Source organism: Erigeron canadensis, chromosome 2 (genome assembly GCF_010389155.1).
Source record: "Erigeron canadensis isolate Cc75 chromosome 2, C_canadensis_v1, whole genome shotgun sequence".
Taxonomy (NCBI): domain Eukaryota; kingdom Viridiplantae; phylum Streptophyta; class Magnoliopsida; order Asterales; family Asteraceae; genus Erigeron; species Erigeron canadensis.
Genome location: NC_057762.1, coordinates 27,906,343 through 27,919,278, shown reverse-complemented (window position 1 = coordinate 27,919,278; position 12,936 = coordinate 27,906,343). Strand labels below are relative to the sequence as shown.

Sequence of the window (12,936 nt, the reverse complement as noted above, 5' to 3'; positions counted from 1 at the left end):
TAGGGCAGGGCTTGTGTTGGTTTCGGTCGGCTTTGGCCTAAAACCGAAACTCAAATCGACTAATTCGGTTTTTCAATTTTTGAAACTAATCGATTTGGTTTTTCAACAGTTTGCTTTTTCGGTTTTTGTTCGTTCAGGTTTGGCTTTATGATATATGAAACTCATTTATACATTTACGTACTTGTTAAGTGAAGAAACAATAAGCTTATATGTATACTCCAATGAAGATAATATGGAATTGCAGGATTGGAACATTTCAGTGTCACGAAGAAGATGAAAGCTTTTATAGTTTCTATAATCTTAACCCTTATATTTATTTAAGTTTTACAGTTCTAACCTTTTCGTTTTGCAAGTCTCATTTCAACGTCACAAGAAAAAAAAATTATAATTATTTTCGTTTAAACAGTAGCATACTAGCATTTGCTCAATCATTAAGGTCATTGAATATATAGATAAATATTATAATCAAGACTTTTGGTTCGATAAAATAACGATCGGTTTTTGCATATGAAACCGAAATCCGAACCGATCCGTTTAGTTTTATAAAAATTTAAACCAAACTAATTGGTTTTGTTAGATTTTCGGATTTTTCGGTTCGATTATTTTTGATTTCCGGTTTGGTTTTTGTTTACCCGTAGCTGAGATAAATAAAAGTATTCTCTTAGAAAATATTACCTTTTTTTACTTGTGAATACTTTCTTTGTAAATGAAATTTCATTTTTGCTTCATAAGTCTTTCTTATTAAATTGTTTGTATTTATAATATTATTATGACAAATGGATGTTATGTTTTTTTAAATGAATCCCATAAACCTCTTAGTTACGTAAAATAAATTTTCTTATAAATCTAGCGACTCTACAAAACTGTTTGACAGAGATCCCAAAAACCTTGATTGGTTGGAAATGGATCTTATATTACGCTATACTAATACTAATATTGTTAAATAAATATTAATGAGTATGAATTAATTACTAGTCATTGTTATAGTTATGCATAAGAAAATGGAAAAGGTTATGTAAAACATGCAGTACTTATCTTAGGTAAAGCAGTGAGGGATTATGTAAAATTCAGGAGGAGGTTATGTAAATTCAGGAGGGACTATGTATGTTTATCAAATTCAAAGGTTTAATTTGTAACTTTTTTTAAAGTGACAGTACCTAAGCTTAGGTAAAGTCCGCAGTAAGCCAGTACGGATCATTTTCCCTAACACTGTATTCTCGAGTTTTTTTTAAAAGAAAAGAAAGGAGAAGATTGGATAGGAGAAGAAAGGATAAAAAAATATATTTATAAAATGCATTCTTGAGTTTTATCATTTAAAAGAAAAGAAAGGGAATAAAAGGATTTAAATGCATTATTGAGTTAAAAGAGAATGATAAAAATATGTAATTTTACATTTATAGCCTCATAGTTATTATAATTCATATAAAGTTTTGAAGGGTATATTGATAAATTTACAACTTATCCTACCAAATCTTACCAAATATGAAGAGAAAGTTTTTAGGTCCAAAACTCTTTACTTTTTCTTTCCATTACTTTCCTTTCTTTTAATAAAAAAACTCAAAAATAAAAAAACATAAGTATTTCTCTCATTCTTTTTTTATTTTATAAAATTAAAACTTAATATTCAACGTTAAAAACAACGTGAGTGTGCTTATTATAAGCTTTAAGGAAATTAAATGAGTGGTCATTGACAACTAAAAATGATCAACTATCTTTCCTGATTCAAATATTTCATTCATCAATATTTACTTCTTAAAAATTATTCAATTTTGAAAGTTGTAAAATTTAGATATACGAAACGACCAATGTCTCTTTTAAAAATACATATCTATGTTCTTTTATATCAATTATAGACACTCCACCCCCCCCCCCCCCCCCCAAGAAAAACAAAAAATGATTTTTAATATAAAAAAATATCATTGGTTTTAAATTTATAAAAATGTTATACAAGTAAATACCTAAAACTAAACACATAATTACGCGTAGAGAACCCGGTCAAGTGTAGTATAATAAGTGAGTAGCAGAGGACCATTCGCATAGACGCTTGCATTACCTAGTCTAATAAAATGTGTAATTCTAATGGTTGTGGGTTGTCACGATTTCTTATTTAAACTACCGAAAACAAATAAAAGTAAATAGAAGGTCGCAACCGCGTCGTCTAGCGAGAAACCTCTTTTAGCCTAATAACTAAAATTGAAAAGCATAAATAGTAATTAAAAAACAGATACTTGTTTGGTATTTCCGATCACATGCATATGAAAATTATTATCCTATTAATTGCTAGTTTGTTGGAAAACTTATTCACGGTTCAGATTCTCCCTAGATTCACTTCACTTATGTAGGTAGTGTTGTGGCTAGACTCACACTACTCTTTAAACAGATTCTTGTTAGATACATTGTTTAAGCTTTATTACCTAAGTTTGTGTTATTGATTCATCTTTAGCTATACATGGCTCTTAAGCCATGACCAGATAATAATTTTCTCTGGTGACCATAATGCACGTTTCCATGTCACTATATTGGGTCTGACATTGTTAAGCTTCATGTTCAACTTGTTCTAATTACTATGGTTCTATATTCGTCCGTTAGAACTGAATCACCTTTTACAACTAATTAAAGACCGATTAGTTTTCATCCTAAGTTTATGACTGATCATCAGAATTAAACTAATACATTCAGATATAGAACCAATAATAATATGAATAACGCATTAACCATGGATTTACGGCAAATAGTAATCACAATCCAACAGATCTAACAGATAAAATAAGATAAATAAAAGTCTATATGAGCACATCAATCCAAACAAGTATTCAACCTATTAGCCAGACATTATTAAAAGAATAACAAAGTCTAAAAAGATGAAAGACATTGTTTACTAACTAGAAAGTAAAGAAAGATAATATATATAGGTTGAAGATGAAGATCAAGAGGTGTTAGAAACTCCAAATCCTTCTGTAAATTTGAAAAACTCGACTTAGGGTTCTTGGGTGTTGACTTGGTGGCTGAAATCTGCTCTCTTTCTCTCTCTCTTAGGATTTAAGGGCTTATTGTTCTATTTAAAGGCAATAAGTCGGCGCTGGACCTGGTCCGCCCAGTAGCGCTAGGGTTGGGCCTCCAGCGGCGCTTGGGCCTTCAGTAATGATGCAAACAGTTCACCTTTGTATAGAATCCATTAAGTATCAACAATTCACAGATATTAACTCATTTAGACATTAAAATGCGACCTAATGATGGGGAAATTATCACAAAATGAACGCTGATCATGTCACTATCAGAATCAACCGCCACCGCCACTTTACCTTTGACTCTTCATTATACGGGTATCTATCTAGTGTTATATTTCTAGTACGATGTAGCGATTTCGTCTATCTGCCTAGATATGAAATTTTAAGATAAGAGAAAACGAGTTATTCTGTTATGGGAGTTTGAATTATTTATATGAACTTTATGATTTCAATGTAATTCTCAATTTTGCACATTTATTAAAGATAAACACTTAATTGTACCACTTAATGTGAAGTTTATGATCTCAAATAACTCTTAAATTTGCACATTTATTTGATGATTAACACTCAAATATATTTGAATGTTATTTTATCTCTATATTATACATGAAACTAAACAACAAAAGTTAATATAAAAGGTTTAATAAATCCTTGTAATTATACATTATTAGATATTATGTTTTTTCAGGGTTACAACGTAACACATTTAACTCAATAAAAAAAAAAACAAATGTGTTATAACATTCTCAATACATATAAGTATATAATTATTTATATTTATTTGAAGTTTTGAACTCAACCATTTAATCCAATAAAAGACATCGCCTAAAAAGGTTTTGAGTTTTGCTAAACACATTTTTTTAGGTTATAGTTAAGGTGCATTAAATAATTGTATATTTACCATAAAATTAAAATATAAGTTTTTGATATGAATTATACAATTTTTTTATACACGTTAAACACAGTCATAAAGTTGAGTTTAACATTTTTCAAAAGTTCTTTTCCTTTTTTGCTCAATATGAGAATAATGGAAAACCTCGTAATGAATTAACAAGTTTTAATTTCAATCTCACTATTAAAATAATAACAAGCGGTTGATATATTAAAAATATTTGGTTTACTTTTAACAATAAGTTTATTAAGATTTTTTAAGAAAAATAAAAATCTTTTATCTCCCTTTAAATCATTAGGAAAAAGAACTCATCTATACCTATATACTTCTATACTACTATATAAAAATTATACTTCTATGTTAAAAAGTTTACAATTTTGGAACATGCGAAATTACCAGTTTACCCTTAATTAACTAACTTACACAACCATTCCATAATCTTTTAAAAGATATTCATTATCCTTAAAAATCAAATATCTTTGTATCAATTACCAACACCACTTAACTCTGACGCCACCACATAGCAACTAATGTCATCGTCGCTACTGTGTGCGGGTACCATGCTCGTTGTCAATAGATTTTATATTAAACATGTTGAAATTTTATTCTAGCATGCGACGTTCGCGGATGCGGCATCGAACAACCGTCCTATACTCCTAAGGTGGACCCACAGTAATTTCAAGATTAATATGGTAACGTAGACTAGCCACCTAAAGTTTAACCTTTTCTGGTGTTTCATGTTTTACTTTGTAAATTAATTAACAATAAATCAATAACAATATAATACGGAGTATTCATTTCAAAATTCAAATCTTTCAAGTTTCAACAGAAGGATTGACGTATAAGTCTTATAATGGTTTGAGGATTTTCAGATGAAGCATGTTGTTTTGTGTGTTTTTGCGAATCCTGAGATTAGTAGACTTTGGCTCCATCCGTGTTAGATGAGCGTAGCCTTTAACCATCAGATTACCCAAATGGAGTTCGAGATATAAAATGTTAGATGACCGTTTATAAGAACTAGTCTTGTACCTGCGAGATGCGGCAGGACATAGGAAAAAAACGTTGGTTAAGTAGCGGTACCGTGTTATTATATGAATGTATGATTCAACTCAAGTGTTTCTTAGTCCGGCTGAAAGTGCAAACCGCCATTGTTGTTTTTAAGTGAACGTTTTTTATGTTGATTGATTATTCAGTAACGCATGACCGAATGTGTGTTTTTTGGGTATACTATATGAGCAACTTTAGAGAAGAGAATGGACACGCATAAGGTTTTTCTTTTAACAGTATTTTTGGAGTTTTAGTAATAAAGTTTAGATTGATATGAGTATATATTAAAAGGGTAAATTAGAAATTTTAACACGTAGAATGTTAAATTTTGAAGGGGGTATTTTGTTTATATAGATAATATAGATATATATTTACCTTAAAAGAAAAAACATTTTTAGTTATTACTAGTATTATATTTTGTAATCCTTTTCTCTATTTTATTAAAGAAACAAATATTAAACTTCATATAATTTTACTAATAATACACTTTACTAATTAGTTCACACTTGGTTTAACAATATAATTTTACTAAGGTAAACTAAAATAAGTATTAAAGTAAAACAAATAAAACAATAAATTTTTTTCTTCACTGAAAATTACCATGCATTATAAAAATCATCGTGCATCAATTGCTTCGTGAATATTCGTACATCAACTTAACCATTATCCATTATCTAAGGGTCAAGATATCTTGTCCTATTTATTTTACTTTAATACTTATTTTACAATACCCAACTATATATATATATAATCATTCACATATTAACATTAAGTTATAATTTAAAGTTCTAATGGTTCTTCTAAATTCATGACAATTTTCCTATGTATATACTAAAACTCCAGTGAAAACACCATTAAAATAAGAACACGGTAAGAACACTTAAAAACATCATTTTGATGCATTAAAAGTCCATAAAAACTAACATAGTGTATAATTAATCATCATTATTTAAGTGTTTAACAATATATTGATCCGTCAAAATAAAAAAAATCATGTTCTTTTTGTTTTGTGCATCCATTTTGATGAATATGCATCCAATATGGATGCACAAAACAAAAGAGATGATTTTCTCTGTGTTGTTAAACACTTAAAGATGATAATTAGTTATACACTATGTTTGTTTATGGACTTTTAATACATTAATATGAAGTTTTTAATTGTTTGACACCGTGTTCTCATTTTAAAGTGTTCTTATTTGATTGACCCTATATCTATACTATCTAATAAAACGAAACATTTTTTTTTGCTTAAACTTTTTATCTTTGAAAAACCAAAAATATTCTTCTCCTTTATTCACTAATTTAAACATCCTCATCTACATACCTATAATACCCTTAATGAGATAATTTACAGTATAGATCCTCTGACACTTAAAATAACTACAATATCACTTTTAACATCAAATATTACTTTTAAATTCACCACCATCATCGCCCCATCACCGTCCCCACTGGCCACTGCCGTTCCCACCACCGTCACCACCACCATTACCTCTATCGTCGCAACATTGTGCGGGCATAAGTGTAGTAATTACCAAATAACAAATGTCTCTCAAAATCTAAGGGTGGAAGTTCACTTAAATCAAAATACGTCTAAACCAGGCACAAAGGCCCGTTGAATGGGAATATGAGATTAACAAGGATCGGACTCTATCTGTGCATGGGGACCTAGATATCGCTATTATTTAAACTAACATAATTGACAAACAAAATCTATATTTATTATCACTTTTCACATAAACAAATGAACCTTTTATTTTAAAAAAGTACTTTTTGTTTCTTAATAACATAAACGCACTTTATAATGATAAAGTTCATATACTTTTCTTAATAGTGTATTTAAATGTTAGCGACAATGAGAAACAAATTCTAGTAATTTCTCGATTTGTTTGAACGCTGATAATTTGCTTGATATAGCTTCAGATCATTAAAAATTGAAATTTGTATACTTTCGGTTGATAATCTCGAAACATGTTTTTATAAAAAGAACTTTTCAAACTTTGTTATAAATGCAGAAAACTATTGAAAAACAAGCTACTCAAAACTACTGGATAAATGGCAAAAATACATTACTGGAAAACTAAATTAAAAATCCCCGTGAAAAGTGGCTCTAAAACTATGAAAAGAAATTCAATTTGCCACAAGGTTTAATGGCGAAATCGGCAAATATGTAATGATAGTACGATAACCAATATGAATCTAGCTTTGTAAAATAAAGCATCATGTTAATGAGAGGTGTATGCTTAATATTCTTCATATTTTTCAATGGATTTACTTTACCATTAATTGAAAAACTAATAAAAGTGCTCCTAAAAATATTCATCTTTGTTATAGTTTGGGTTAAGCTACAATGAGAGGTGACTGTTTGATATTCCCTGATAATTTTTTAAAACCAATTTTCAATATCATAAGATGCCAATATATATAATATACTCTTCATGTTTAAAAAGGAAAGAAAAGACAAATTGAATGATATAAATTATAATGGCACAATAATGTTTCGCATATGATGCATAAGCGTATGTATGTTTGTTATGCAGTTTGTTATGCAGTCACGTACTGTGGGGCAAGAATTAATGTTGTGTTATACAAATTAAGTGACTTTAAACTGTCTATTAGTCAGCCATTGGTGACACAAATCAACTTAGAAGATGCTTGTTTGGACAATAGAAATGCCGAAACCCTCTCCTCATTTTGTAAATATTTATTGGTTTTGGGTTAAATCTTAATTTTCAACCAGATGGTTTATATCTAGAGTTATTTAATATCATCTGTTGTTAAAAATAAAAATAAAAAGAAATGTGGATATATGGTTTCGTATATGCCCATTAGTCATGTCATGTGTTTCAGGCAACCGTATAACGCAAAGACATGTCCACATATGGTCAACAAAGAAGAAATCCAAGCCATGTGCGGTTAGGCGTTTGTTGCTATCGAGCAGGGGACAACAAACTATTTGACTATGAACTCCATATTCAAGTTTACTTCTTATAAAAGGACATATTCATGTTTATTTCTACTTGAACGAACCTATTTTATGTAGTTGAAGACAATTTCTCTTAGTATATATTGTCATCATTTATTTACTCAAGCATTAAATTGCATTTGGAATTAGCACCGTCACATTAAAGATAGTTTATTGAAGCTGAACGAATGGGGTTTCATTCACAAATAGGAGACTTGCGTTTATGTAAATGTATGTATTTATATTTATATCTATATTATAAAGTAAAAAGCCTCTAGATTTTCAACATTGAACTTAAATTTTTAATATTGATTTTTAAGTACTTCCTCAAAATGCTTCTGCTATCTATTCTATATTTACCTAAAATAACCATAATACCTTTTATCTCTCATCAAATTTCAACCAATCATTTTTTTTTTCTCTCATCCATAAATCATTTATTCCTCCAATTCATTCAAAATCTTTTATCTCAAAAACCGTACATCAATAAATCATAAAAATTATATGGGTGTTCTTAAAGTTTCATGTTCTTTCATTAGAGATGTCATTCGATATACTTTCGATGAATTTTTAAATCCGAGGACGGAGCCCGTACGGCTAAGACATTTGACTATCATACTCTATGACATATCAACTCCTATGACCTATTACACTTTATGACATATCACACTCTATGACCTAGCTATCACCCCCACCATTTCACTTCCGCAACGCACGGGTACTTACTCTCGTATATGAGAAAGGGAAATGATTAATCCTTTTAACTAAATAGCCTAAAGATTCTCTTATTATGATTTCATCTATTAGACCTTAGTTTTGTTATATGTTGTTTGAAGATAAAACATATAAATATTAAAAACTGATGATGTACAGATTACTTATAAATATGTATTGGGGTGAACGGTGTACTCCGGGGACCAAGCTGGTAACGGTTGGTCATCAGATTGAATCATTCCGCCCTATAGATACTTGATGGGTGGTGAGGGAATTGAGGAGGTTGGTGTCCGGGTTCATCACCGGTCACTTTTTTATTGTTGTTTCTTTTGTTTTTATTTGGGTGCGTATAGAGTAGGGAAGGGTGGTAAGATATTCCGTGATGATGGGGAAAAAGTAGAGAGAAGTAGAAAAGGTGGGAAAAAGTGATGATGAGTTGTAAGGTACTCCCCCACCCTTAGTATATATGCATGACCCGTATATTGACTTTGCATATATAGTTTACCAAAATTGTTTTGTCTTGAGTTGCATCTGAAAACCTATTAAGGCCGGGACCAACGGCCTGTTGTTGGCCACTTCGTCACCCGTGTCGACGAGGAAAGGGTTGGCAGCAAGGTGTTCGTGGGGCTCTTTGATGAAGGTGGTTCGTTGGGTGGAATGGGGATGACGAGAGAGAGAGGAGCGGGTGTGGGCCATTTTTTTGTATTTTATTTGTTTTGTAGATATTATATATGTATATGTGTAGTATATATTTATGTATCTGAAGAAGAGAATTTGTATTTTTTTAATAATCAAACACATTTTATTATCAAAACACATTACAATAACAAAGACAACACAAAATTAAAAAAACATAGTACTTGATAAAAACAAACTAATAATAATATAAAAGTTGATTTCTTTTTTAAATTATATAATTTTGTTAAATATAAAATAAGAATAAAATAAAAGTTGAGGAAGAGTTGAGAAAGAGGTGAGGAAGAGGTGAGGTTGGTAGTGAGTGATGAAGAGGTGATTTAGGAGAGAGAAAAACTGATGTGACAGTGAGGAAGAGGAAGGATGGTGTCGTGGGTGGCTATGACCTAAGGACCCATGAACTCTTCTGCATGCGTATCTTAAATTTGTTCCACGCTTCCACCGAACAAATATAAATGTGTTTTTTAGTGACTTTTTTCAATGAGAGTGTCTAAATATACCCCCAATATAGTAATTACACGCCTATACAATCATTATTTTAATTAAGTACCTTATTAAATATCTTTTTATTCATCATAATCATTAACTTTCAATTATAACATTTATTATTTTTTTTCTCTTTCTTAATCATTACATAATTTATATATTCTTTTTATTTTATTTTATCTCAAAAAAGAAATATATTTAATCTTAACTAAATTTTTTAAATAATTTATATATAGTTGTGTTAGTGATATTATTAATAAAAAAAAACTTATGTTTTTTATAAAAAGTCCAAAAATAACAAAAATAAAAGAGAAATATTTCAAAAACAATTGCAAATATAATGACATTAGAATATCTAATCACTTATATCAACAAAAATTCTTTCATGTTGACAAAGTTGATCTTATAAATCTACATGTTGTTTATACACATTTTTTTGAGAGACAAGTTATGCTTGTCGCTCCCTTAGCTTTGTGTTTACTATCAAGATCACATTTAAGTGCAACTTTGTATATAAAATTGCTTGTATTTGCTTTAGATCTTTTGTAACAATGACATAACCAAGAGAGTGAGCCGTTGTTTGTACCCAATTTATCTATAAGTGACGTGAATATCTACGATAATTATTTTATAAAGTAAAACAAGAAGTTCAAACAATAATAATAATAATAATAATAATAATAATAATAATAATAATAATAATAATAATAATAATAATAATTTTTATTTTTTTAATAATAAATTAAACTTAGTGTTTAAATAAGAATTTACCTTATTTGATGCATTAAATGCAATGTTTGAATATAATTAATTTGATATGTTTAATGTTAATACTTGATATAAAATTTATTTAAATATTTCATTAGGAATATAGATGAACTAAAAAATTGACTGAAAATTAATGCTATAGAGTGTACCTAGTAAAATGAAGTTTCTATAGCATGTCCCTTTTCAATGTTTGAATGGCGTCGAATAAAGTGCTAACACATAAGAGAGTTCTCGGGTTGTAGGTGGGTTTTTAAATCTAGCTCAGGAGTCTGCGTAAATTTTTTAAAGACATGCCAAAACATGCTTACATTTTAAATTTTTTCTGAAAGAAATAAAGGATAACTTAGTTACACTCACAATTTTGGTGCGTTCACCTCAAAAATGCTGGTTAATGATATTTCATTTTCCTTTATTGATTTTTTTAATAAACAAAGTTTAAACAAGTTTCCTCTTAAAAAAGGTTAGGTTATAAAATTACAAAGTTTATATACGATTTTTATGAAATAAGTTTACTTTACATTAATTATCGTTAGAGTTACTCTTAGATTATATTTTTATCCATAAAACAAAATATAAATGAGAGATGTTAGACAAATTAATTACAATCAAAAATAACAAATTTATGTGTCATCAATAAAACAGGGAAACTGGGAAAGAGAAACATGAACGGGAACAAAAATATTTTTTAATTGGTATACATCTAACAAATAAGTTTGTAAATATTTATGGCACATGGTAACACCACCAGGAAGAAGGTCAACCCCACCAGGGTATTAGTGGCGACGTCGTCGTTAATAGTGGGTCCCCGGACAACCCTGTACGTTTGACTGACAAAGCACGTTTTCGACTCGCCACGTATGAGTATTAGCGGCGATGTCGCCGCAAATAAGTATGACGTGACCACTGAAATACATGATGTGTCCGACAACCGTGCCGCTTGTCCATGGTCCCACTATTAGCGGCGACGTCGCCGCTAATAGTCCGACATGGAAAAATTCTGAACCATACAGTCCAATTAGATATTTGTAGTTTAGGTATATATATAATCTTTCTTTCGTTATCAAAAACACTCAAATTCTTTCCATTTCGCAAAATCGTATTCAAAGCTGCAGACCAATATTCATATCTTTTGCAAATTCGTTTTCAAACCTGCTGACATTTATATTTCGCACAGGTATATTTCTTACGTAAACATATATATATATATATATATAGATATAGATATAGATATTATACCTATGTGTAAGTTATGTATTTAGTATGGATACCGTCAATAGTTACTGAACCAAATGTTTACTGAATTTATTCAGATGGATAGTTTTGAGGATATTTGGGCAGACCCAGAAAACGTACGTATTGAAGTGCCGGATAATGTGTTTGAGATACCTGATGCGGACGGTGATTTTGACTGCGAAGCTGGAGACTTACAAACCGATGAGGTGTTCGATTCCGTTGAAGACTTGACAGAATGGGCTCAAAGATCAGCAATGGAGTTGGGTTATGTTCTAGTCATACGGCGAACGAACAAAAACTCGGTAAAGGTGGTTAATAAAATTACACTAATATGTCACCACGGTGGACCACGCGATAAGAGGTTAGTTGGGCCACCAAAACGGTCCAATAAAATAGACTGTCCCTTTACTTTGGAAGGTCGCCCCGGGCGTGATGGTGGTTGGAGGGTAACTGTCAAGGACTTGAGACACAATCATGATCCAACTGCCGATCTGCATGGAAATGCATACGCGAGACAGATGACGGAAGAAGAAAAGGAATATGTGGGAAACCAATCGGATCACGGTTTGTACCTACGTCAGATCCTGGTAAACCTCAAACATGAATTTCCGGGAAACCTGACTCAAAGAGGAGACATTACCAACTTTCTGAAATCAAAACGAAGGTCGTGCCAAGCTGGACGTACTCCAATGCAGGTACAAACATCATATTAGTGATTATGTACTACGTTGTTGGAAGTGACTTATTTACTATTTGTTGTTTACTTTTCGCAGGTTATGTTCTCATTGCTGCAGGATAAGAACTATTTTTACCAGTTCACTACAAATAGTAAAAATGGACAGTTGGAGAACCTTTTTTTCATGCATCCAACATCAATGACCCTATGGCGCGCTTTTCCCTAGGTTATTGAAATTGACTCCACGTATAAAACCAACGTGTACAACATGCCGCTTGTTGAGATTGTCGGTGTGACTTCAATGGGCAGGACCTTCAGTTTAGCATATGCTTTTATCGTAAACGAGCAGGAGGCTAATTATCGATGGGTGTTACAATCTCTGAAGTCCACCCTTGTTGAAGGCTTTGCCGTTCGTGTCGTTCTAACTGACAGAGAGTTGGTCCTGATGAGA

The 12,936-nt window shown here is 30.7% G+C and overlaps 1 protein-coding gene across 1 annotated transcript; it reads left to right on the top strand.

The window, feature by feature from the left end:
• The first annotated feature begins 12,063 nt into the window (after positions 1 to 12,063).
• LOC122588013 lies at positions 12,064 to 12,711 on the top strand. The gene is made up of 2 exons (XM_043760160.1): positions 12,064 to 12,504; positions 12,583 to 12,711. The coding sequence occupies exons 1-2, from the start codon at positions 12,064 to 12,066 to the stop codon at positions 12,709 to 12,711; spliced, it is 570 nt and encodes a 189-aa protein (XP_043616095.1).
• Positions 12,712 to 12,936: the final 225 nt, after the last annotated feature.